Raw genomic sequence first — 27,606 nt, forward strand, 5'->3', positions numbered from 1 at the left:
GCACACTTTGACCGTTAATTTAGAATATTAAATGATGTCTAATTACAAAACCACCTCCCAACCCCCGTGTAAATCGCGAGACGAATCTAATGAGGCATTTGACCACGCGATTAGAGGATGATTACTGTAGCACCACTGTAGCAATCATCAATTAATTACCGTCATTAGATTCATCACGAAAAGTTACACCCATCCCTGAAAAGATTTTGCAAATAGACTTTATTTAATACTCCATGTGGGCGTTTGTTTTTTTTGTAAACTTGACTAGTTCACTACCAGCGGGGTAGGGCTTGATTAGTATGATTACTGTGTGGCAGGAATCGAGTACAGTGCGACTTGATGCTCATTTCTTTCGGGGCCGCCCCTCTGATTCTTCATCCGGCACGGTCGTTGTACCTGTTCTTGTTTCTTGTCATAGCTGGATTAATGGCGGATGGATGGATGAATGTGATTTGATGCAACAAAAGGGCTACTGATGATCACGCATGGACCAGTTAGGTGCAGACACGATAAGGACGGTGTCTTTTCCACATATAGCTTGTAGTACGGCGATTTGCTGGATCTTCAGTCACGTCATTGGATTAATTAATTGGTACCACAATTTATAGCCCAATTTTCAAGATCTGGCACGCCAAAGTAGCCAAGCTTTATAGCCCAATTTTCAAGATCTGGCACACAGTCGAAACTGTACAGGAGCCCCCACGATTACAACATGATGTCAAAACAAATATGCACTGAGGCCACAAGGACAGCACTCCTGATCGATCCTCTGGAGGTGCTGTATAAGCAGTTTTTTTACGAGTCTAAGTGTAGTTTCATGAGGAGTTTCTTCGTCATTATAATATTATTATATATGAGTAAATTTGCTGATATAATATAGTCATTATGGGGAAAGATGATGGAAAATTTTATAGAATTTGAGAGAAGTTTTATCCCTGCGATACTCATCCAGTTCGATTATTCAATCAAGTTTACAATAAAAACTATACACTTTATACTAGTTCAAGGGAGGAAGCTGCAGTGGCAACTAGAAAGTCACTTCCTACCTACCTACACAATGAGCCTGTGGGCCGACATATTCTCCTTTACGGGCCAACTTCTGGGTATCTCTCTTGCAAGTTCGGGCCCAACTTGATTCTTGAATTAACGGCCCAAATTTCTTAGCTGGACGATCGCCGCCGTTTCGGTTAGAGACCCGACGAGGGCCACAAGCCCACAACCCGACTCACTTCCGCTTCTCCCACTTCGAGCAGGCCGCGGGCGTCTTCTATCCCCGCGCCGGCGAACCGATGGCGGCGGCACCGAAGGCGGAGGCCATGGACGTCGAGGCACCGGCTAGGCCGCCGTCCACCGCCTCGGACACCAAGTACCGTTCCCCGCACGACCTCCTGGCCGAGACCCGCGCTTCCATCGAGAAGGTCGCTGCCCGGATGCTCGCCATCAAGAGGGACGGCGTCCCCAAATCGGAGCTCCGCGAGCTCGTCACCCAGATGTCGCTCCTCCTCGTGACTCTCCGCCAAGTACGTAACGTCATGCTCCAAAACCCTAGCCCCCCCTCCCCCCCCAAACCCCAAACCCCAACCCCCTATCTCTAGATCTACGGTGGTAATTTGAGTTTCATCTGCGCAGGTGAACAGGGAGATACTGATGGAGGAGGACAGGGTGAAGGCGGAGACGGAGGCCGCGAAGGCGCCGGTGGACTCCACGACGCTACAGCTGCACAACCTGCTGTACGAGAAGAACCACTACGTAAAGGCCATAAGGGCGTGCCTAGACTTCCAGACGAAGTACCCGGGGATAGAGCTCGTGCCGGAGGAGGAGTTCCAGCGTGCGGCGCCGGCGGATATCCGCGACAAGACCCTCGCTGCTGACGCGTCCCACGACCTCATGCTCAAGCGCCTCAACTTTGAGCTCGTCCAGGTTGTGTATTCATACCCGTTGCAGCCCTGTGGGAACTCTACTTATCAATAAGTTACTTTGCCCTGCTCCATTAAATGTTTGTTGGGCTTACATGTGAACGTTGAGGGTTGCATATGCAACCTTGATTTGTTGAGCTTTTTGGAATGTTCTTGGTAATGATTGGAAGAAATAGCTGCACTTCAAGCTAATGGAACTTCATCTGCCAGACTTAGTATTGTTTTGGCAGGTTGAATGTATCACTTTTTTCTTTTGATGAATTGGATTGTGCTGCCTTTGAACTTCGTTTAGTTTAAGATCCTAGGAGACCAGTTTACTTCATGCACCTGCTAAACTTGTGTTTGGATTTTCATACAACTTCCAACTATCACTTGTAGGATTATAATTGTATCTCCTACAATATTTCTTGTGAAGTTTGTGCATATATTCTTCATTCAGCTCAGGATTTACATTATCCCCATTGATATGACTTGCTAAACCTTGATCCTGTGTATTTTTTCACCTTTACCTTATTTACTTGCCCACATGATTTGGAGTCCACGAGGGTAGTCTAATGTCCCTGTGAGGTGGTGCTAGCATGCTATCATTTATGTTGCTTTCAATATTTCATTTCTGGCTTCTAAAATAAATTTGATCTGTGAACCAGCGGAAAGAGTTGTGCAAGCTACATGAGAAATTGGAACTCCAGAGGAGCAGTTTGCTGGAGACAATTGCTAGTCAGAAAAAGTTTCTTTCAAGCCTTCCATCACATTTGAAATCGCTGAAGAAAGCATCGTTGCCAGTGCAGCAGCAGTTGGGCATGCAACATACCAAGAAACTGAAGCAGCACCATGCTGCCGAGTTGCTTCCAACCCCACTTTATATAGCATACACTCAGTTGTTAGGGCAAAAAGAAGCATTTGGAGAGAATATTGAAGTAGAGATCATGGGAAGCACAAAGGATGCCAAAATATTTGCTCAACAGCAAGCCAAGAAGGAAAATGGTGCGTGTGCATTTTCTTGATATATGTCACAGCTATGAGAAGTTGCACTTAGTCATATGTTGCATGGCATTCATTCTTAAGTACCTAATCGCTGATGTCCTTGCGAACAAATTGGTCTCTTTTGATGTCTCCTGCAAGGCTGCAGTCTGTACAAATTCCTTTTTTGAGCTTTTTTACAAAAGCGAATAGGCTGGTGTTCATAGGCATTCAATGGTGATGCACATTTTTCTATTGAAAAGGTAGAAAACCAGTTTGTGTTCAGTACTGCTGCATATCAACGTTTAGCAAGATTTTCTGGAAGGGCATGTTCTTTTATTCGTAAGTTATAACAGCATGCTTGTAGTACACGGTTGCATATTTATTCATCCAAGTCTGATACTAGAGGAACATTGCTTGATTCTCTATTGATTTTGAATAGCATTTTTCATTGTGACATCAAATATTGTTAAAGTTCACATGCCTTCAGTATCATATGTCTGTTTGTTTTGCATGTGATCTCATTTCCCTTATGGGTAAGGATTGCCAAATTTGGAGATCTTCCTCATGCACCATGTCTTGTATCTATGTAATAGCAGGCACCTTATCAAATGGTGATCACAACAGAATGGACGATGATGTAATTGATGATGAAGAAGATGCTCAGAGAAGAAGATCAAGATCCAAAAAGAATGTCATGAAGGAAGCTAATAATCCTGCAATGGCATATCAACTTCATCCACTTAAGCTTATTGTCCATGTATATGATACTGAAGATTCTGGTGCCAAACGTCGTAAACTCATCACCCTGAGGTTTGAATACTTGGCAAAGTTGAATGTTGTTTGTGTTGGAATTGAAGAATCTGAGGGCCTGGACAATAATATCTTGTGCAACCTATTTCCAGATGACACTGGTTTAGAGCTGCCTCACCAGGTATGTACTTTTAAATCCTAGGCGGGTGATTTTAATTGATATTCACACCTTTCCTATTGGACGTTTTGTTATCTGCTTATGTAGCAGCAACAATTGTTCATGAGTTGGATGGTCTTAGTCTTTAGTTATATGTGTGGTTGTAAGGTCCCGTTTGGATCACCAAGGACTAAACTTTAGGTGACTACAAATTAGTCTATGCCTGTTTGGATCCTAGGACTAAAAATTATATTGGAGACACATGAGAATACAGAAATGTCCACTTTGCCCTTGTGTGCAGGCGGATGGGCAAGGTGGCGAGGTGGGCTAAAGTTTATTTGGGGTGGAACTAATTTTTAGTCTACCTTTTAGACTAAACTTTATGCCTAAAGTTTAGTCAAGTCAATGGATCCAAATGGGGACTAAGTTGTAGGAAGTATGGGTAATGTGGGGCCTTTTTTAAACTTGTCAGTGAAATCTTGTGTTACCACGTTTTTACCTTGGTGGTTCTCATCATAGCTGATATAGTGACTGTATTATCAATTTTGTGCAGATGGCCAAGATTTATGCTGGGGAGCCTCCAAACTTTACTGACAAGAATTCAAGACCATACAAGTGGGCACAGCATCTTGCTGGTATTGATTTTTTGCCAGAAGTCCCTCCATCTGTTGGGGATGATTCTAACAGAGCATTGAGCAGTTCTGATTTATCATCTGGGCTTGCTCTATACCGTCAGCAGAACCGTGCACAGACTATTTTGCAGAGAATCCGTTCGCGGAAAGTTGCACAGATGGCTCTTATGTGAGTCTCTACAATATTTGCTGCTCGGGACATCAGTGACAAAATCTGGATGATAGTTCAGTATAGAGTGTAATTGCTGACAATTTTATGCTAATGATGCTTTTGCTTCTCTGCATATGTTGTTCTGAGATATGGCAATACTTAATAAATCATTTAATGGGCTGAGATTGTGAAACACCCTCTAGCTTGAGCATATGTTTTCAATTGATTCTAGTTCATAGCAACCATCTTTCTGAAATTACTCATGACTTCTAAGCTTTACTTGTTCGATTGGTAGCATCCCTTTGAAGTTTTCAAGTCTATTTGATTACAGGTGGCAACTTGATTATTTGACAAAGCTGAAGTGGCCTCGAATAGAACATAAGAATACACCGTGGGCATCACGCACCCCATTGTGTAGTTTGCATAGCTGGTCATTGACAGGTTCTTTTCCTCAGCCATTGTCTCGTTCTAGTTTGATGGTAAATGAGGCTGCAAGCAGTGTTGACAGTGATCTAGAGAGAAGATCTGTGATAAACTGGGAAGAAACTGAGAGTATCAGAGAGGATGGGGAGCTCCCGGTTGTCATTCATGCTGAGAACAAGACAAACAGTTCTGCAATTTTGCCCTCTGAGATGTCACCTGAGGTTCGGAGCCATTCTAGAGGCTTATCCCTGATATCAAAGAGTGCAACACCATCTAAGCTAAACATCTCACACAGTTTTGGTAGAAATGAGGATGATCTAGATCTCTTGATGTATAGTGACAGTGAGTTGGAGGACCAGCCCTTCATTCAGGAAGAAACTCAAAAAGGTAACCTAATTATAGACAAATCTTGGGAGGATTATGCTTCCAAGGAGTTTACCATGGTCTTGAGTAAGGCTATGAAGAATGGTCCAAAAGTTATGCTGGAAGCCAAGGTAAACTATGCCATGTCTATTTATTCTACCCTTCATGCTTCTCTCATAATCTTGTTTTCTGATAGTGTAACTTCTATCACAGGTTAAGATAAGCATGGAATATCCTCTCAGGCCTCCCCTTTTCAGATTACGTTTGCTCTCAGAAAAGTCTGAAACTTTGAAGTGGCACAATGACCTCCGTGCAATGGAAACTGAGGTTTGTGCTAATGGATTTTCTAGCATGTTCTATTTAGTGCACTTCTCAGAGGAGAGCTAATCTTACTATTATGACCTGCAGGTAAATCTTCACATCCTTAGAAGCCTACCTTGGTCATGTGAGGATTATATATTGACTCACCAAGTTATGTGCCTGGCTATGCTGTTTGACATGCATTTTGATGAGGATTACGAGAAAAGAAAAGTTACTTCAGTGATTGATGTTGGCCTCTGCAAACCTGTTAGTGGAACCATGCTTACTAGATCAGTTAGGGGAAGAGACCGTCGGCAGACTATTTATTGGAGAGGTGCTGATTGCTCTTCAAGTTATTTGTAGAGTATGAGTAATCAATATTACTCATTTACTCTTAATTGACTTGACTTGAGCATTGATTGTCATTTGGAGGACACAGAGTTGGGGATACTGCCCCTTCCCTTTCTGTCCTTTTTCTGGTACTGACAGAACTGAGCTTACACAGAACCCTGGTTATGCCTTCTTTCTTGACAACAATAGCTGGTAAGTTCGCCCGCTGGCCATGTTGACTGTCCTTCGCTATGTTTCTGGTTATTTTACTATGATCTGCAGCCTGTAGAGAGCCTATATATGTTGTGAGTTACCACAAGGATGACTGCATACATTTTGTATTATTGAGCTTATCGAAATGCGAGAGGCCTTATCATATATTCTGTAGTCTTGTCGATACCGGCAGCCGTTCAGAGTCTATGAAACTCATCCTCAACTATGGACTATATCCTGAATTTTACCCTGAACATTTACAGCTACCATTGAGTCTTGGAAGCTCGCAGCATCTTCTAGCAACAAAGAACTTGGTTAGACCTGCCCTTGTCAGCAGCCTGAGTTACTGGAATTGCCTCTGCTTGACTGACAGCTGTGGGATGATGGCTTACGAGATATACTTGGCCTTTCAATTAATCCATTTGAGTAACGTCGCAGGTGTGGTAACATTTTGCTCTGTTAGAAACACTGGAACAGAAAGATGACACTTGTGGCCAACAAGGGTGTAAACGTTTGACTGCTTTTTTTGTGTCCCGACCGTGGGAACATGTTAGATCTAAACCATGATGTAGATCACATATGGAATAATTAGAACATAAAAGTGCACGAGAATGGCATGTTTAAAGTGCATCAAAGAATCTATGGTACTTTCACCTTTCCTGGACTTGCTCTTTTTTTCTAAAAAAAAGGATAAAGGTGAGATTCATGTTAGAACCTGGGAGGGTTACCGATCTGCAGCATTTAAGTTAACCGCGACACTCGAAGAATTAACCTCATTTCACTTCGGGGAGCAGCTCAATAAGTGTTCTGGTACATGCATAGATGATCGGATTTTCCTGACGTACAGAGACAACATGTGCCAATCTCTGAACTCATATATTATGTTCACTTGGTTTATCAGTCAACCAGTCAGTAGTGTTTTTTTCTTATACCAAATTAGCACCAGCTACAGCTAAGTGAATAGAGTAATAGTCTCATAAACGGATGCGCTAATACGACAGTGTAACTGTAGGAGGCGCATGAAGCTAGCACTGGTTTCTTTCTTTCCTATTTATTTGAGGAATTGAGGGCAACAAGGTAACATTAATTACAACGCAAGCGACGGTGTAACTGTAGGAGGCGCATGAAGCTAGCACTGGTTTCTTTCTTTCCTTTTTATTTGAGGAATTGAGGGCAACAAGGGAACATTGATTTCTACTTTTTTGGAGAGTAGGGGTGGACATTGTAGACCGCACTTCCGTTCCTCTTTAGACCGAATATCTGTACTATTTCTCCAAAATGATGTTCTACTTTAGAATAGCAGTAGGAATATTTGATTCGAACATTTGTACTATTTCTCCAAAATAATGTTCTATTTTAGAATAGCAGTAGAAATATTTGATCTAAAAAGATTGAAAGTGCATGTAAGGGTCGCTAATTTACACCTCTACTGGAGAGATAAAAAATATAAAACAATTTTTGCCCTCCCGCCTCTCTCCTGGGCGACTCAGGGTGCGACCGCGCGTCCCCCTCGCCTCCTAGGCTTGCGAGCACCGTCGACCGCCGTGCACGATGGCGGCGGCCCACGTAGGGGCCGAAGCCGATCCTACGCCCCCCTCCCCTCCTTTCCTTCACCTTCTCGACCTCCCCCTCTTCCTCAGCTCCAAGTCGCCTATGTCGTTGAGGTTGCCGCTGCCGAGGGCTGCCCCGGCCACCGCACGCCAGATTCGACATCCTCCGGTCCGGATCTGCTAGCACCTGGCGGGGGCGCCCTCCCGCGGCTTGTGGCCACCGTTTTGCGGTGCTCGTCTCCTGTTGTTGTCGTCCAAGCCGCCCCTTTCGTCGTCTTTCGAGGGCAGGTCGGCGGGCAGATCGCCGCAGTCGTCTCCCCCTTCCGGTGGTGAGGCCACCCCACCAGTTCCTCTTGGTCGTAGATGTGGGATCCGCGATGTAGTAACATCCGTGGCTTTACTTGGGTCGTCTTTCTTCTTCAACCCTACGTTGTTTTGATTGTTGTACTTGTAGATTTCAATCTCACCTAAGCCACAGACGGGGCTTGACAAAGGATGGATCTTTGGGTCACGGGCGAGAGCCTTGCCTCGCTTCGGCTAGCGCAAAACAATGGTGACGTCCGTGGACGTCGTTTACCTTGCTGGAGGCATTGGGGTGACCTTAATCTTGTATCCGTGGGGTGAAAACCTAGTCTTTCTGACGGGCGATGTGTCACACCCGTGGCCGTGGCGGATCGCCGGCGACGTGAGATAGACTAGCAGCACGAGATGGACATGGCGTGGGGAAGGGGAAGGTCCCCTGTCCCGTTCACGAGTTCGATTTTAGAGATAAGATTCAACTTGTTTTCTTTACAGCCAGCAGGGTGTATGTATACCCAATTACTCGCTGCCCACACGGGCCCACATGACCACTCGCAGGTGGCTCACGCACACGCTAAAGAATACGTCTTCTATCTTCTGAATACGTCATGCGGGCGGCGTGACATCTCCCCCCGCTGCAGAACTTGCTTGTCCCCAAGCAAGACATGTAGGAAAGCGGCGCATGACCACGTACAGATCCTCCCAGGTTGCAGAAGCCTGCGGAATGTTAGCCCATTTCACCAAAACTTGTGGAATAGCCCGGTTATCTTTCTTAACGAGACGACGATCCAACACCGATTCCGGTTCAAGCTCAGTAGCACTCAAATCAGCAAGTAATGGCAGTTGTGTATAAACTGGTGTGTAATCAGGTGTAAAAGGCTTGAGTTGGGAGATATGAAAAACTGGATGGACCAAGCTTCCTTCAGGAAGAGCCAGGCGATATGCGGACGATCCAATGCGTTCCAGCACTTGATAAGGACCGAAATACTTGAAAGCAAGTTTAGGGAAAGGGCGGTTTACCACGGAAGACTGAGCATACGGCTGAAGTTTAAGAAGCACTTGATCACCCACTGTGAATTGACGGTCCACACGGTGCTTGTCAGCCTGAAGTTTCATACGATTCTGAGCAGTAGACAAATGGGCTTTCAACGAGTCCAGGTGAAGTTGTCTGTTGGTGGTAAACTCAGACACCGATGGAGAGGCTTGTTCTGGAGTACTAGTAATAGCCCCTACCCGAGCATCATAGCCATACAGTGCTTTGAAAAGAGAGCAGTTGAGAGAAGTGTGAAAAGAGGAATTATACCAAAGTTCAGCCAAGGAGAGCCAAGAATGCCACTGTTTAGGGGAGTCATAGACGGCACATCACAGGAACATTTCGAGACATTGATTGACCCGCTCCGTTTGACCATCGGTTTGGGGGTGATATGCTGTACTAAGCTGCAGGTTGATGTTGTAGAGCTTGAATAGTTCTTTCCAAAATGCACTGAGGAATATTTTGTCTCTGTCAGTGACAATGGACAATGGCAACCCATGAAGCTTAACCACATTATCCAGTACTACTTTGGCTATGTGTGCAGCAGTAAAGGGATGTTTAAGTGGGATGAAGTGGGCATACTTCGTGAAACGATCTACCACAACCAGGATAGAATTGTAGCCATCAGATTTTGGCAGGCCCTCAATAAAATCCATGGAGATTTGTTCCCAAGCACCATCAGGGATAGGTAAAGGAGCTAATAATCCAGCCGGCAAAGCATTAACATGTTTAGCTTGTTGGCAAATGGAGCACTGTTTAATATAGTTGTCAACATCCCGTTTCATACCTTTCCAGGCAAATAGATGTTTGAGTCGATGATAGGTGGCTTTTGTTCCAGAATGGCCTCCAATGGCTGAGGAGTGTAAAGCAGCAATAAGCTTAGTTTGAAGAGCTGAGTTGTCACCAATCCACACCTTCCCTTTGTGTCTGATGAGATTCTGATGAAGGGAAAAACCAGAAGCATCAGGAGAATGGATGGCCAGTTGTGCAAGAAGTTGTTGAGCTTTGGGGTCCGTGGCATAAGAATTTAGAACCTCTTGTAGCCACACTGGTTGAACCTCAGACACAGCCTGGAGAGCCATCATATGCCCCACTCTGGATAGAGAGTCAGCCACTATATTGTCTTTGCCCTGCCGATAGACAATTTTGAATTTGAGACCCATCAATCTGGTCATTGCTTTCCTCTGTAACTCAGAGTGAAGATTCTGCTCTGACAAGTAAGAGAGGCTCTTATGATCTGTTTTGATGACAAACTCTTGTAACTGTAGGTAAGTTCTCCATTTCTCTACTGCTAGGATAAGAGCCAAAAACTCTTTCTCATAGATCGAAGTGGCCCTCTGAGCTGACCCAAGAGCTTTACTAAGAAAGGCAATGGGTTGACCATGTTGGGTTAGAACAGCACCAATACCATCCTCACAAGCGTCTGTCTCCACTGTGAAGGGCTGTGTGAAATCAGGTAGGGCCAACACCGGTGTGGTGCTCATTGCCTCTTTAAGAAGCTGAAAAGCTTGTTGAGCTTGATCAGTCCAGCTGAACATCTTTGTCTTCAGAAGTTGAGTGAGGGGCTTGGCAATGATCCCATAATTTCTGACAAAGCGCCTATAGTAACCAGTGAGTCCAAGGAAAGCTCTCAACTCTATAACATTCTTAGGTACTAGCCATTGTACCATAGCTTCAGTTTTAGACTTGTCAGTAGCTACACCAGCAGCAGAAATCACATGTCCCAGATATTCCAATTGTTCCTGAGCAAATGAACACTTACTGGCTTTGAGGTAGAGGTGATTGTCTCTAAGTTTCTGGAGTACTTGCTGCAAATGATCTAAATGGCTAGACAGTGTGGGGCTGTAGATAAGAATATCATCCAAGAACACAAGCACAAAGTGGCGTGGAAAGGACTAAGAATATCATTCATCAAACATTGAAAAGTGGCAGGTGCATTAGTAAGACCAAATGGCATGACCTTAAATTGGAAATGGCCATGGTGGGTTTTGAAGGCTGTTTTGAATTCATCTTGTTCCAACATTCGAACTTGATGGTATCCAGACCTCATGTCCAATTTGGTGAAGTATTTGGCTCCAGCTAACTCCTCTAAAATTTCTTCAATGATAGGCATAGGAAACCTGTTCTTAATGGTCATTGAATTCAGTTTCCTATAATCAATGCAAAGTCTCCAGCTACCATCCTTTTTTTGCACTAGGAGCACTGGGGAGGCAAAAGGGCTGGTGCTATGTGTTATCAGGCCAGCCTGTAAAAGTTCCCTGACCTGCCTTTCAATCTCATTCTTGTGGAGAGGAGAATATCTATATGGCCGAGAATTGACTGGAGTAGTGCCAGGTTGTAGTGGAATATGATGATCATGAATTCTCTTGGGTGGAAGTGTTTTGGGGTCTTGGAAGACATCTGCATATGTGTGCAGGACTTGGTCAATTGAAGTGGGAGGAGGGGGTGAAGGTTTTGTGGTGACAGGTTCCACCAAAGCTATTGCCCAGACTTCATTTTCTTGAACCCATTTGCAAAAGGTGTCCATGGTCACTGAGTTCAGACTTGGAGGGGGAGTGGGTACACCTTGCAGTTTAATCTTTTTGGAGCCTTGTTCAAATTCAATTGTCCTGGCCTCCCAATCACACACCATTGGGCTGTTGGACTGGAGCCAGTCATATCCCAAGATTGCATCATAAGCATCTAAGTCTAGCACTCTCATGGAAGTAGTGATAGTGTGGCCATTGGACCACCATTCCAGTGCTGGAACCATGTGATCTGTGAGTAGAGTTGTACCATTTGCCATTTTGACAGTCTTGGCTGCACAAGGAACAGATGGAATACCAGTTTTGTGCAGAAAAGATGAACTGATAAACGAGTGGGAACTGCCACTGTCCACCAAAAGGAGCATGACTTTGTTCTTGACCAAAGCTCTAACGCGCATGGCTTGACCCTGAGATGTACCTGCCAAAGCATTCAATGACAACTGGCCAAAATCCTGAGAAAGTGTATCTTCCAACTCTAGTTGAGCTAAGATATGCTCGTTCAAATCCACATCGAGATTGTTCAAGGAGAGTGCATTGGCCTGGGCTTTTGGTCTTTTGGTACAGATTTCAGCATGTGCAGGGTCATATTTCTCATTGCACCAGTAGCACAACCCATTGGCACGGCAATAATCCCTCTTCTGGCACTCTTTCCATAATGTGCTAGACTGTGAGGGTGGTTTGGACTGAGGTGATGGGGGTTTGGTAGGAGGTGATGGTTTCGGATACTTCAGCTTGGTTCTATCCTGCACCTTTTGCTGCAACTTGGCTAGCATAATGGCTCGGTGTAAAGTGGTTGGAACTTGGGTGTGCACTGGAGTGCCAATTTCAGGTTTCAGACCATTGATGAACTGAGTAATGAAGAAGACAGAATCATACCCGCTGTTGTGCATGCTAATCTGATAGTACAGATCGTCAAATTGGTCTGCATACTCTTCGATTGTGCCTGTCTGTCGCAACTGGAGCAGATCATCCAACGCCTCTCTGTACTCATATTGACCAAATTGAGCGTCTACTGCATCAGCGAATTCATCCCAAGTGGCTGTGGGGTGTTGTTTCTTGTATACTTGTAACCATTTAGCTGCATTCTTATCAAAGTGCAATGAGGCTGCTGTAATCCACATACTTTCATCAATGTTAGAGATCTGAAAATAGGTGAGGCACTTATCTCTCCAGATTTTGGGATGCTCTCCGGTAAACTGGGGAAATTGCATCTTGGGTATCGCTGAATGGGGTAAAGTATGGTTGTCACGGGCAGTTCGTGCAGAGAAACCCGGAGGACAATTGTGAGAAGATTCACCTCGAGGGGGTGGTCGAGCACGCTGGAACTGAGGGTGGTGTGGTGGATGCTCTGATGCAGCATCAGTGTCACTACTATCAGACATCATATCCATGGTGAGACGAGCAACTGCCTGACTTGTAGCCTCGACTTGCTTGGCGATGAGTTGTTGCTCCCGGGCGTACAGGTCCATGGATTCGGTGGTGAGATCTAGACGAGCCCTCAACTCCTTCTGAGAAGCCCCAATTTCACTGACACGAGCAAATAAGAGATCCAAACTCGAGGTCACCTGACTCCAATGATCCGCGTCCCGCCGGCTAGATTCTTCCATGGCAGTCAAGATGAACTGCGTCTGCGGGGATGGCTTAGGGGGCGCTGTGATTGAAGGACACCCGAAGACAATCCGAGGATGTGGAGGCACAAGGATCCGTGACCGAAAGCGGAATGACCAGAGGCAATTCGGACGATTCCCGAACTAAAGACCTAAGCGGCGCGACTGGAAGATCTGTGGGCGACGGCGCCGGAACGGCTAACCGGTGCTATGCGGTGGCCGCCGTCGGCTGGGAGCCGGTGGGCGGGGCGTGGGCGCCGAGATCGGGAAGATCACGGCGTAGCAGGGCCGGTCGCCGGAGTAGCGAAACCAGGCCGGGGAATCGCGAGAAACAGGGACGACGTACCGAAGGAAGGTGGAGTACAACCCGATGCCGAGGAACAACCGTCTCTGATACCACCTGTCACACCCGTGGCCGCGGCGGATCGCCGGCGACGTGAGATAGACTAGCAGCACGAGATGGACATGGCGTGGGGAAGGGGAAGGTCCCCTGTCCCGTTCACGAGTTCGATTTCAGAGATAAGATTCAACTTGTTTTCTTTACAGCCAGCAGGGTGTATGTATACCCAATTACTCGCTGCCCACACGGGCCCACACGACCACTCGCAGGTGGCTCACGCACACGCTAAAGAATACGTCTTCTATCTTCTGAATATGTCATGCGGGCGGCGTGACACGATGACAACACTTTTGTGCGCGTTTCATTCTTGAAGACGTCGTCTTGAGGATCTCTCCTACCTGCATCTGTGTGTAGGTGCTTTGGTTGCTTTCGACAATCTAATTCTTTTTCGCAGGGTGTGGATCGCTCGGTTGTCTCTGGGTTGGCTTCTTGCGCAGCGATAGCAGCATATCTCTACTTCTTTGCTTGTGGAGCAGAGTTGGTCGCACTCTCTTCTTGTGTACTTGTCGCCAAGCTAGGTGGTGTTTCGTTCGGAAATCCAATTCCACCTGCGCGCGTTAGCAGGCTTCCTGACACGTGACGAGACAGCGATGCACGCTGCTTGCGCTCTGCACGACTGACTCGTGTATGCGTACGAGAGAAAGGCTACCTGTCCAGCTTGAGTCCGTGTTCGTGAGACTATCATGCACATGTATTAGTTACTTTTTCGTTTTTCTCTTTCTTTTATCTTTCTATAAAGGTGTTCCTTTGAGTCCTGTTAAACTAAGTTCCTTTTTCAATATTTTACTTTATATTATGTTATATTCTGAGAAGTTTTTGTTTGATAAAAATCTCAATGAAATTATGCAAAAATATTCCATGGAAAGTTGGATAGTGAACTTATGCGTAAAAGTTGTGTGGGTAATTTTATACTAAAAATCATCAAATAAGTTTTCTAAAAACAAGTTATACATGTAAGTTTTATATGGTGAAAGTTATACTAAAGAATATCTTTCGAGAAGTTGATTGAAAGAAGTTATACGTAAAAAATTTTGTATCATGAAAGTTTGCTGGAAAAAATATTGTTTGAGTAGTTGTTTGGAAATAATTATATGCAAAACTTTTGTAGATAAGTTATAAATTTCTAGAAATAGAAAGCTGTGGATGAGAAAAAATTCCTAAAATGGAAACTCGTAGGCCTGTGGAGATCGCATGCTGGCTGAGCTTCTGGCGTGCGCACTAATTAGAAGGGCCTTGTTTCGTCGGTGCAGGTTTGTTTGGGCTACGCGCCTATAAGTTAGTGTATGTTGTGTTTGTGGAGTGTCTTTGGCTGCTTGTATCGTTATTTTTAACTTCCATTTCTTCTTACAGAAATGTCTGCCCAGAAGTTATCGAAAGAGAGATAAAAATAGAGAAGCTATGCGTAAGAGTGAGCCGCATCCAATTTGGCCCATGCCGGCGGCCAGCCTATGTGCACGCCTTAGTTTTTGTGATAAAAAAAAAGAGTGTTCAATTTCTCTTGGTACAAACCAAACTATAGAACCTAGCCACTTAGCTCATCGTCCCGAGCGAGTGAGCTCCGAGCCTGGTGGAGTTGACGTAATCCCGCGGCGAGTGCGGGGGCAGCCCCGGCAGCAGGAGCCCGGCGACCCTGGCGAGCCGCATTGGCCACCCCTCGGCGTACTCCGGCCCGGCGACGTAGCCGATGAGGAAGCTCCGGACGAGCTCCCACGCCGCGTTCACCACCTTGGGCGCCACCGTCAGCAGCGAGAAGTAGTTCTTGTTTGGCTCCTCCTGCGTCACCTGCTTTCCGTTCCATCCAACGGCAGAAAAGGCCTAGTCAGTCTAGTTGCTGTAGAGTATGCCCTGGGTTTTGAAAGCTTGGGAGGCTCTGGCTCTCAAGGGTCTAGGCTCCGGCTCTCAAGGATTGGATCAAATTCTTGCTTCCAAGGCTTGCTTGCTTGCCTTCAAAGTTTAACCTATTGGCTATTGCCAATCATATGGATTCTTCTCTATGGATGTATATACATCCAATTCTTTTGAGAAATGGAATAATAGTCGCAAGTATATGTGAAAATAATCAATTTCTTTTTTAAAAATGTTTTTTAAATTCTAATACCAATTCAGCGTTAAATCCAAGCCTATAAAGAGTCTTACGTTAATGAAGAGCGATAACAAAAATTCACTAAACCAAAGTGTTACCGAGATCGACCCGTCCTTGGTAGAGGCTGTCGAAGTAGTAGAGGCAGGTGCCGAAGTGCCTGAACTGGAGCGCCGAGTCGTCGTACGGCACCCTGGGCACGATGTCGTTGCAGTACACGAACCTGAAGTACCTGCTGGGCTTGTCCAGGTACCTGGCCATGAACCTCCCGAGCCTCTCGTCCCCGACGCGAGGCTACCCGAACGTGTACACCCCCTCCAGCCGGGCCAGCACGCCCTCCTCCCGGTGCAGCGCCAGGATGGCCGGGAACAGCACGGCGAGCGCGCCGCCGAGGCTGTGCCCCGCCACGACGAACCTGGCGCCGGCGCTCCCGGACAGGAAGCTCCGCAGCGTCTCGCGGATGGCGTAGTAGGCGAACGGCCTCCGGGCGTCCTGGTCGGCGAGGTCCTTCGGCCAGCCACCGCCGTGCCTCTGCCGCCCGAGCGCCTTCATGAAGCCGCCGTGGATCTTGCCCACGCCGGGGATCTCGTACCACGAGAAGTCCACGTCCGCGCACCACTGCTCCGTGTCGAACGGCCTCGTGCCGCTGAACGCCACCACGGCGAGGCTCGCGTCGACCGCCCTGTCGGCGAGCACGAACGCCTGCGTCGTGTAGTCCCCTTGGAAATCTGGAGAACACCCATGCTTGGAGATCAAGAAGAAACTTCCATGCTTGCATGGGATTTGCTAGTTCGGGCTGATCCATGGTTGTACTTACCGTTCCAGCAGTTGTAGCACGCCAATAATTTCATCTGAAGAAATGCAAAAATTTAAAAGAATAACTTGTCAGAAAACCTTTTATGATCTGTATATGCATGATTTTTAGGATTTAGTGGAGATGACTTAAAGTTTCACCTTCCAAATTTTTTCAACAACATTTTTTATGACGAGCTCATTCTCGTAGGCTAGCTTGGCAGCCATGATCGATAGAGCAGCGTTGTAGTTGCTATCGCCATGCTTAATTTCCTTGTCTAGTTCAACTCTTGTGTTGAGTAGTCCAACGCAGGAGCGGTAAGTGGGGGATGATCTGTCCGGAAATTTCAACTTTCCTGCAAATTTTTTTGGAAATGACTGGTAGCATTTGTTTACCTTTTATTCTAGTAGTAGGACCAGTTTATTAGTACATACTGCTTATAAGAACAGAAAATGACAAGAGGATAAGATGAGCAGAATATTCAGAGTAAACTATATATTGTTTTGAAGGAAATTCAGAGTAAACTATGAGAAGTGTTCATTTCTCAATCTGAAAATAGAATGGATAAGGACATGACAAGCCTATATTTGACCATAGTTTTTTTTTAACACGCACTTATCTGATTTTAGGGAAATTGTCGATTTATTTGTTCTCTCAAATGGTGTATTGATTAGCACTTGTCCCTAGCAGCAAGCAAATGACAACATTATTCAGCTAAGTTGCTTAACACGTTGGGGAAGAGAAACATATAGTATGATTTTAGCGCTAAGTATAGAAAAAAATATTTTGAATCTGTCGAAACGCAATACGCGTCAGCTTTGAGCTTGGATTGACTTCCCTTTGTAAGCCCCAAAATTATCAGAACTAAACCTGAAGAGCTCAAATCTGAAAGAAAATTAGTGAATGTAACAAATAAAAAACGAAATGAGATGAGAAACTTGGATTCATGAGTCGTATATACTCCCTGTCCCCTTCTTAAAATTGCAGAACATGAATATAGATGCCCCGTTAGTAAGCTAGCTAGACTGCACATCATTAACATCACGAAGGAATGTGCATGCGTGTGATCAGAAGCAAATGGAAGAATCTGCAACTGTGTAAGAACCTTGCAGAGCTCTGACGACGAGCACGAGGACGCGGCCGCCATTCTCGTCGAGGAGGTTCATCCAGTACTCGGTCACCCTCCCGAGCAGCGCCACTGGCTTCTTCGCCCACAGCAGCAGCACCTGCGCCACCAGCGAGACGAACACCGCCCACCGCCGCCGCCAGTCGGCGATCTCCGTGCCGGCGGGACAGTCCACGGCCGCGTTCTCCGACACCTTGCACGAGAAGAGGAGGTGGAAGATGTCGTATAACCCGCCTTTGTCCGGCCGCAGCACCATGAAGTCACTGTAGAAGCCGCCGGCGGCGTCTCCTCCATCGACGCCGTCGGCCATGCTTCTGCGACAAAGAGCCAAAAACCAAGCTAGAGCAGTGGCAATGGCGCCGTACGTTGTAACACCTAACAAGAAGTCAACAACGAATCGAGCATCGAAGCATAGGGACGATGGACGAGCATATATAGATGGGTCGATGGCTGATGACGTGTCATTGAAGGATAAAAAAGATGGCAATTGCCAACTGGGCAGGTAGGCGAGAATTGGCATGGATACCGTAGCACATTTCTGACACTGTAAAAATTACAAAAGTGTTTGGATTAGTGCAAAAGGCACAGTGAACAGACGTCACTACAGCTAAGTCCAGCAGGCACACCTGTTGGTCCTCGACTGAAAACGTCAGGAAAATAACATACTACAGTGATCCACTTAGGCAAGCTTACATCGGTTGGGGGAAGACTTATCTTAATTAACTTTGTTCTTTCAAGTCTACCAATGTTTATGATATTTTTTTTAGGATACCTAGAAATTGGACTACTATAGATCGAGATTTTTTTTAGCATTGTGATGAGGATAAGAAAATATAAATTTGTGAAGTGGTGCATCCTTTGCAAACCTAAAAGTGTGGGAGGATTGGGTATCTTGAATTTAGAGACACAAAACAAGTGCTTGATGGGCAAATGTGTTTTTAAACTTTTAAATGAGGATGGCCTGGCAAGACATCCTTAGAAAAAGTATCTTCAAAATAAAACTTGGTCTCAGGCAAGGAAAAGAAAGAGAGACTCGCAGTTCTCGATAGGTCTAATGGAAGTTAAGGATCTTTTTTTATGAAAGGGTCATTTCTTTGTCATTAATGGTAGTCAAACCCGTTTTCTTGGAGGACCGTGGATAGAAAATAAGCCTCTGATGAACAAATATCCTTCTCTTTACAACATAGTCAATGGTGGCCAAAGTATTAAGTACCGCACCTCTTAATGTTTCTTTTAGACATGCTATAGTGGGGGATAAGCTAAATAAGTGGCTAGATCTGTTAGAAAGTGTAATTTCGGTGCAATATAATGATCGAAGGGATTCTTTTGTTCGGACTCGATCAAAAAGAAAAATTGGTTCAGTCCATGTACAATGATATTTATTAGGTATAGGAGTTCCTGCTAAGTGTTTGGCTTGGAAAAGTAAAAATTCCTTTAAATATTAAGATATTTATGTTAAAACATGGAGTAATTTTAACAAAAGATAACCTTGTTAAAAGAAAGTGAAGTGGGTGCACCAAATGTCGTTTTCACAACAACCACCCAATAGTATAGCCATTGCTTTTTGTTCTTGGCTTAGGAGATTTCCTCTAAAACTGAGAGGACAAATGTTAATTGATATTGCTGCTTTTTGTTGGGCATTATGGTTGTGTAGCAACGATCAATACCTAACTCGTTTGCGCAGTTATCTTCAACGGGATATTCTGGATCAGGAGTTGGTCAATTCTATCTTAAGAGGAAGAGAGAAATAGCTTGAAGAAGGAATGTCAAAACTTGGAGATCACAGTTATGGAAAGTCTTCAATAACATGGGATCGAACCTCCTAAGGAGAATCAAATGCTAGCCTTTTGTTTTCATACTTTGATTCCTTTTTATTCTATCAGTTCCCAGTCTTTAGTTATATTTAGTAGTCTAAGTGCTACATGGTCGCGCAATTTTTATCGGATGTAGGCTCGGTTCACATTTGATTATTCCCTTAATCTAAAAATGATCCAGTGCTCCTATCACTAGCTGTCATGGGTGCATTACTGCAGTCGCCCTCCCAGCTGCAAGCTGCAGCTATACATGAAGGAATCACAGACGTTGACTTGCATGTGTTTATTTGGAGGAAAATATTTGCTCACAAATGAGGAAAAAAACAGTATGCAGGTAAAAAGGCCAGTGCCGGCACTAGGATTTTGAAGGCTCTCTGGGGAACTCATCGTGACGGCCCCCGAGAATCTGGACCTTATATAAAATTTTATAATATATTTACGTTATTTTCTTGTAAAGCGAAAACAAATATATATATATATATATATATATATATATATATATATATATATATATAATTTAATGTTGAGAATCGAGGTGGTTCTAATACCCATTAAGCTGAGGACCTACACCTAAGATACACCAACTCACTGTAGAGTCGGTTATTTTTTTTTCAATTTCTAACTACTTAGTGTATAAGGTTCTTTCGACGGCAGAGCCGCTTTCTCGCTTTCGGGTGGCAGAGCCTACTAACAGATGAAGCTGGCTTACGGGAGGCAGAACCTTCCAACGATGAAGCCAAGACCATTTCTGATCCGGATGGCAGAGCCAGCCAACGATAAAACACAAATTATACACTAAGTATTTAGAAATTAGGAGACTAACACTTAAAAAGTACTTACTTTATTACAACACAAGAGTACACAACACACCCTCTCATTGTAGGTATTCTAGCATAGGCGTCGGTGCAATTTGCTTCACTGGTGACAGGCCATGTGGAGAAGACCCAGTGGCACTGGATGATCCGACGGTGTCAAGATGGAGCGTCGGAGCAATCACCGGAGGATGTACCAGAGAGCATGTCAAGCGCGTTGAAGCCAAATCTTCAGCACCTGATGATCCGACGGGCACCGGAGTATAGCGTCGGAGTAATGACGTCAGCGCCTCAGCTGAAGATTCCTTCAGCACCGAATAATCCGACGCCCACCGGATAAACCGACGGCCCAGGATCGGTTTATCCGGTGACTCCTACGTCAGCTGTCAGAAGACCCAACGGCTATCTTAGGGCGCATGTGACCGGATGAACCGGTGCCCCGCTGTCGGTCTATCCGACGCCACGCAGAAAAGTTGGGTAACGGCTCCCAACGGCTCTCTCCACTTGGTGGCCTATATATATGGGTTCCCCCGGTCATTTGAAGATTACTGGAGTTGCTACAAGCCTCAAACACACCCAAAAACATCTCCAAGTCATCCAAGTGCTTATTGATCATATCTTTAGTTCTTAGCACACATTTGAGAGTGTTAGTGTTAGGTTAGCTCTTTAAAGAGTGAACAAGCAAGGCTTTGTGCCTTTGTGCTATGGTTCTCTTGTGAACCAAAGAAGACATCTTGGAGCGCCGGCTCCTTGGAGCTTTGTGGCTCGCCGGCAACGTCATCGACCCTCCGACTTGGTGTGGAGCGGCGACGACAACCTTGTGCGGGGGACGTGGAGGCCCCCATCCTTTGTGGAGAAGCTCCTTTGTGGAATTCTGGATCAAGGTGACCGTGATTGAGTTCACGGGAGAGACTTGATTGCCGAGAAGCGATACTCTTAGTGAGTGCTTCAACAACGTGGATGTAGGTGTGCCTTTGTGGCTAACCGAACCACGGAATAAATACTCGCGTCAAGAGTTTACTTCCTCCTATCCCGCTCTTTACGTTTCCGCATTTCATACTAGCAATTCTTGTATGCCTTTACTTTCATAGAGTAGTTTCTTGATAGGAAAGACTATAGGTTACTAAACTCTTTTGAAATAGGGGTTTCACACTAGAACAATCTTAGTTGCACATATAGATAGCATGTTTTAGTTTAATATTGTGCAATTTAGTTGGAGCTTGAGGTTAAGGTTTTAAGTTGCCTAATTCACCCCCTCTCCCTCTTAGGCTAGAGCACCCGATCCAGTCTATCAATTGGTATCAGAGCCGGGACTCACTTCTCTCACAAAGAAAACCAATTCCATTGGCAATTTGTGTTTACCGGCTCACTTGATCGGTTAGGCTTCACCGCCTAGTGAGTTAGCTCTTTGGGGGAAGGGGTGGATTCATTAGGACCTCCTCCATGTTTCGATGGCACGGGCTTCCAATGATGGAAGATTTTAAGTCAATCTCACCTCCAAGTAAAGAGCCTAAATGTTTGGAGGGTAACTAGTGAAGGAATGAAGGGTAAAAGTCAACAAGGGAGACAATATGATGCTATAGCAAAATGTGCCATTTTAAACTCTCTTGGTGACAACATATTCAACCGTGTGTAAAACTATTAGTGAGAATCATGAAGGCAAAAAAATATTGCAAATGAAAAATATCATATTCTCATTGATAAATTTAATAGCTTCAAGTAACTTGATGATGTAAATGCCGAATCTATGTACTCACGGTTGAATATTCGCGTGAATGAGATTAACTCTTTAGATGTGAACAAAATTGATAATTTGGAGCTCATTCGCAAGATCCTTCATTCTCTAAGAAGATCGGACTATGATTTGGTGATGACAGTTCTTTATGAGAAGGAAATCAACACCCTAACACCAAATCAAGTCCTCAACAAGGTGATCGCCCACGAGTTACGCCATGACATCAAGCCAAGAGCGCCACCCTCTTCATTAACTCATAACGCACTTGCATGAAAGGAAGTCAAAAAGTTGAAGAAGATGGCCATCAAAAGTAGCTCAAATGAAGAGGAAGAAGAGGATGAATGCCAAAACTCCTCAAATGATGAAAAAGAGCCAATGAACCCCAATCTTTACAAGTAAGTCAAAAGGATGAACAAATGCTTGCAAGAAATCAACTCAATGGGGGTATATAGTCTTTTTCAAAGATGGGCCTCGTCACCAACAAATGAAGGTTGAGAGGAGATTCAAGAAGAAGAAAGAAAAGAAAGAGAAGAAGCCCAAATATGAATCATTTGCCATATTTGGTGAATGGGTAAGCGGTGGTAAAAAATCAAGTGCTAGCTCAAGCGATGAATCAAGCAAGAAATTCACCACCCGCACCAACATGGGATCATCATCAAACACTTGTCTTATGGCCCAAGGTATGGAAAGCAATGTAAGTGATGATGACTCCGATTCTCCTTTATATGAAGAATTTCTTGAACTAGTTCATGAGCACCAAAAAGTAATTAAGAAGCAATTAAATGAAATTGAAAACCTTAATACTCTTAATAATCTTAATGCTATCTTCGTTACAAACTATGAAAATTTGTTATGCAAATTCAAATTGCTTAGCGAAGAGCACGAAGAGCTCAAGTTGAAAATTGAGAGCATTAATGATACTAATGATACTTCAACTTCTTGCTTTGATTCAATTGATAAGTCTAATTCTTGCAATGAGAAATGCTTTGAGAATGTTATTGCAGAATCATGTGATGATTTCATTGCTAAGGAGAATGATGAGCTAAAGCAAGAAGTACAAAGGCTCATGAAGGACTTGACTAGATTGAAAAGCAAGGGCATAGAGAGCAATGTCCAGCCTTCTCAAGATAACCGTGAAGACATGGTGAAGAAGCTTGAGAAGGGGTCCACCGTGACTTGCTCAAAGTGCCATAAAAAAGACCACAAGTCCAACAAGTATGTTCAACCAAAGAAGAACCTTTCGGATGAGAAGAATAAGAAAAAGCTCACAATCAAGAGTTCTTTCATCTACACCAAGCCCAACCGGAGGAACAAAAACAATAGCACCTCCTATGTGATCAAGAAGAAAATCAATGGCAAGGTGATTGCTCACAAGGTTGGGAAGTAAGAAAAGAGTTGGAATCACTCCATTTGGGTGCCAAATGATGTCATCACTAATATGAAGGGGCCTCAAATGGTGTGGGTTCCAAAGGAGACTTGAAGCCCAAGAATGACTTCGGAGGATTTGGAGGCTTGGCTAACTAGAAGATGAAGTATTCAAGTTAAAGAAGCCAAGCTCACATCTTGAACATTTGTTGCCCAAGTCCCCCATAAGGTAATAATAGCTATATTTTAATTCAATCATCATGTAGCTCCATTGCCTTGCTAGGTTGTTTGCATTGCATCACCTAGTGTTACATATGGTGGGTTGCTTGTGTCATGATCTAACCCATGAGCAACCTATATGGTTTGATAAGTGTGTAGAAAGCTACACAAGGTTACCCTTTATGGTACATGGACTTCATGAGGTATGTATTTCATTTGTACGATGAACACAAGCTATATGGTAAACTTCCCATTGTTGTCATAAACAATATGCATACATTGATTAGTAATTCAAACACTAAATGCACACATTTAGGGGGAGTTCACACTATGGTTTGTGATTTTGAGACTAACATATTTTCAAGCTTATCTTTTTTAGAATCATATTGAGCCATGATCTATTGAACAAAATATCCATATCTAAGTTCATAGGCTATGTGCTCATGCATTTGCTCCCCCTCGTGTACCGAGTGTATTTTAACCTCAAAGACTTTCAATTGTTATCTAATTTCAATTTATCTAATTTCAATTGGTATCTTTTGGCACAAGTCTTTTTTCAACTTGGTACATGCAAGATAACTAACACCTCCGGAGGTATGCAAGGTTCTAAATTTCCTTCAATTGGTATCTTTGTCAATTTCTTATTTTTATAGAGCTACCTCAATGCATGATATGATCTAAGCTTTCTCTTTCACATGTCTAGTTGTGTACTTGATTTTCGAATTATCATTTTGTGCACACACTTTTTGGAAAGCTTAGCTCATGTCATGCAAGTTTCGTGATTTTGTGATCCACCTTAGTGTAACACCCCTGTGTTAATCGTCCTGCTAATCACGATTTATCTCGCTAATCGTGGACTCAAATTCGTCGTTAACGCTAATCGCGTCGCTTAGTAAACATCTAGTTAGCCGTGTTCGATCTCGTTTTTGTCCTTGATCTGAGCTCCAAATCAACTTCCGCCCGAAACGAAAGTTGTAGATCTTTTAATCCTCTACAACTTCTATTTTGGCCAAATTTCATGTTCCCATATGAAAATTTGAGTTTCAACTGGTCAAACGCGAGCTAAAATCATTTAAACGAGTGAACAGTGTCTCCACTGTGCTCGTCACTGTGACGTTCGACGCCATACCGGCGACTGTGGCCGGCGGCGAGCTTCCACGCGTCGGCCATCGCGCTGAGCGCCGCTCTTCACCTCGCGGACGACCTCGAAGCTTCTGGTGCCGTCCCCATCCTCCTTTCTCCTCCTCAGTGCACGACGAGCCAAGCTCGAGCGAGCAGCACCGAGCAACCGCCGCCGCTCGTCGCACCGGCAAGTCCTCGCCGCCGCAACTCGATTCGTCGCGCTCCAAACCACTACACCTCGCCCCGAAGCTCGTCCATCCCTCCACGGGCGCGGCCGTGCCCTACCCCGGCCGAATCGACTTAGCACCGAGCTCAGACCGCCGCTCGCCATCGTCGTTCCCGCCGAGCTCCGCCCCTCTTCGTCGAGCTCCCTCTCCGAGGTCTCCTCCGCCCAAAATCGACCCACGGTGAGCTCAATCGCGACCTCCCCTCGCTCACCGGCCTTTTCCCCACCCGAATCCGCGGCTGTCGCCGTCGATTTCCCGCTGCGCCGCCGCGGAATGCGCCGCCGCCGCCCGCACACGCCGCCGGACCTCCCTGGGCCTCCCCGTGCGCCGCTGACGCGCGCCCTAGGGCCACCCGGGCGCCCTGGTGCTCGTGCCGGCCGCTCCCGCGGCCGCCGAGCTCCGCGGCGGCCGGAACGCCGCCGCCGCAAGCCTCCGCCGCGTGCCACCGCTGCCGCACGCCGCGGGGGCCCCCCTGCGCCACGCTCGTGCGGCGCCGCCGCGAGCCGCACGGCCGCCTGGGGCCCCTGGCCCTCATCCGCCCCTCCCCGCGCGCCGCCTGGCCTTGCCCTGGCCGGCCCGGCCGCGCCGCCACCGCGCCCCCTACCGCCGCCGCTCCAAGCCGCGTGCCGCCTGCGCCCGCGCCCCTGTTCCGCGCCCGCGCCCTGGCCCCGCCCGTGCGCCGCCGCCTGCCGCCGCACCTCCGGCCGCCCCGGGGCCACGGCTCGGCCCGCAGCGCCGCCGGCGGGGAGCGCCGCCGCGGCTGCCTGGGTCGCGCCCCGCGCGTGCGGATGCGAAGCAGAGGAAGGGGGCGGGCCGGGTCGCTGACGGGTGGACCCCGGCTGTCAGCCCCCTTTAAATGTTTTCCATTTCTCATTTTTTTAGCTGAAACTTTAAAATCCGTATAAATTCACAGAAAAATGCGAAAAAATGCCAAACTAATTTTGTTAGGTTTCTAAAATCACAAGCTTCTGAGGAAAAATACTTGTGCCTATATTTTGTTACTTTTTCTCTGATGAAAAATTCAGTTTGCGTTAAACCTAGTTTAATTATTGTAGGTAGTTCCATGGCTCTAAAAATTATGAAAATTTTGCAGTAGCTTACTCTTGATATGTGTAGTTCACTGAAAAAGTTTCAGGTGCTTGTTCTATATGCAAGTGTGTGGATCTAATTGTTGTTTAATTGCTTTGCTAGGGCTAGTTACTTGTTTTATGCATGCAAAGCAAACTCCTGTTAATCCATGCTAACCTAAGTCGTTTTAGTAGTTGTTTTCGTTGGAAGCACTTCAGGTTAAATGTTGATCTTTGGTTTTCGCATCGTAAGCACGTATGCATTGCACCATATCCTAACTGTTGCATGTCATATTTTATTCGTGTAGACGCTACGAACGAAGCTGTCCACGAGCTGATCGTTGAGCCGGTCCAGGAGCCACGACCAGGAGCGCAGCAGGAAGACGCCGTTGAGCACGCCCCCGGAGACCTAGTTAACCCCGCTGACCTGCAAGGCAAGCCCCGGAGCATAACCATAATTTAAAATTATTCAATGTTTATTTAAGTATTGTGCATTTATGTTCTAGGAGTTGAATGGAACCATAGTATGCATGTTTCCCTAGGTACCGTGGGCCTATACTAGTATGCAGGTGTCGATAGAAATGCTTTGCTAAATAGGATTTCGGTAGAAGTCGAGTGATTGCTGTCACTCGCGAGTTTAGGATCTTGATCCCTTAGCTTTGGCTTGGAAGTACGTTGTTGAGTAAAAAGAATTGGAGACCGGGCGGGAATGAGTTGGTTTATGTGAGAAAATGGACTCCCGCCTGTGTCGATTGAGGACCGTACCGTTGTTGGCCCTGATGACCGAGTTTGAACAGTACTAACCACATACCGGAAGTAGGAGGTAGTCGAAACCGGTAAGCTGTGTACCACATTACAGCGGTGAATTTGAATTCCGCCATGCTACGCTGGGCGTGGGAGTTGGCGGGTGTTGGATAGGATGCCGCCTCCGGGTTCTCCGGGAGTTCACCGCGAGGGGCCCATCACCTGGGTTTTAGCAGGCGTAGTTCAGATGCCGTGGTAATGTGGGAACAGTTGACGCGCATGGCCCGGCGGGGCTTACATGTGTCGTGTGAGTTAGGTCCACCTTGCAAGGTTAAATCGGATCGATTCGCCGTCTCTCTCGGTTAAGAGAACATTGGTCACTGCGTCACATCGTAGTAAGAAGTGGAATAAGTATGGAAAGGTAGCAATGGAATGCTTTACCTGTTGTTCTGAAGATTTAATCTAATCTACCATGTGTGCTCTAGATGATTAGGCAAACTTAAGTTAATACTTGAGATACTAAACGGAGCTAAAATATTGAAAGTAAGGATTCACTTCTAGCAGCTTTTCAGCAAAGGAACTTCAGAGCCAAAAAGCTTTGCATGTCTAGGTAATGGGCTAAGTATACCCAGAGTCGGGTAAGCCTTGCTGAGTATTAGTATACTCAGGGTTGTTGTTGTAAACCTTCTGAGCAGGTTGTGTCCCGGCGGACTTCGAGGAGGATCTGTGCGTCCTGGATTGGACAGCCACTCCTCCAGGTTGGACCGTCGAGTGGGCCCCGTCTTCCCCGTGAAGATTGGGCAGGTTGGCGTCACATCGGTGGGCAGGATGTGGAGCTCACCTTTTATCGTCGTCGTAGCTATCGTATTGTATTTCGAACTCAGTTTTA

General features: G+C 45.7%; 1 protein-coding gene, 1 long non-coding RNA gene and 1 pseudogene across 4 annotated transcripts; 2 read left to right on the forward strand and 1 right to left on the reverse strand.

The window, feature by feature from the left end:
• The first annotated feature begins 1,212 nt into the window (after positions 1 to 1,212).
• LOC120653865 (THO complex subunit 5A-like) lies at positions 1,213 to 6,862 on the forward strand. 3 transcript variants are annotated; one of them, XR_005666874.1, is made up of 9 exons: positions 1,213 to 1,520; positions 1,630 to 1,920; positions 2,564 to 2,900; positions 3,473 to 3,810; positions 4,340 to 4,587; positions 4,901 to 5,486; positions 5,569 to 5,682; positions 5,764 to 6,198; positions 6,462 to 6,862. XR_005666874.1 is itself a non-coding variant. In XM_039931551.1 (8 exons), the coding sequence occupies exons 1-8, from the start codon at positions 1,290 to 1,292 to the stop codon at positions 6,016 to 6,018; spliced, it is 2,400 nt and encodes a 799-aa protein (XP_039787485.1). In that variant the 5' UTR covers positions 1,213 to 1,289; the 3' UTR covers positions 6,019 to 6,856. The 3 variants fall into 3 exon arrangements, 2 of the variants coding, with proteins under 2 accessions (XP_039787485.1, XP_039787486.1); XM_039931551.1 differs by having other exon boundaries at positions 5,764 to 6,856; XM_039931552.1 differs by having other exon boundaries at positions 3,476 to 3,810; positions 5,764 to 6,856.
• Positions 6,863 to 7,671: 809 nt separating this feature from the next.
• On the forward strand, positions 7,672 to 8,977 carry LOC120653866. Its single transcript, XR_005666875.1, has 2 exons — positions 7,672 to 8,077; positions 8,203 to 8,977. It is a non-coding gene; the product is annotated as an uncharacterized LOC120653866 (long non-coding RNA).
• Positions 8,978 to 14,973: 5,996 nt separating this feature from the next.
• On the reverse strand, positions 14,974 to 17,996 carry LOC120653867 (annotated as a pseudogene).
• Between the last annotated feature and the right edge of the window lie 9,610 nt (positions 17,997 to 27,606).

Source organism: Panicum virgatum, chromosome 1N, assembly GCF_016808335.1.
Source record: "Panicum virgatum strain AP13 chromosome 1N, P.virgatum_v5, whole genome shotgun sequence".
In the NCBI taxonomy this organism is placed as follows: Eukaryota; Viridiplantae; Streptophyta; class Magnoliopsida; order Poales; family Poaceae; genus Panicum; species Panicum virgatum.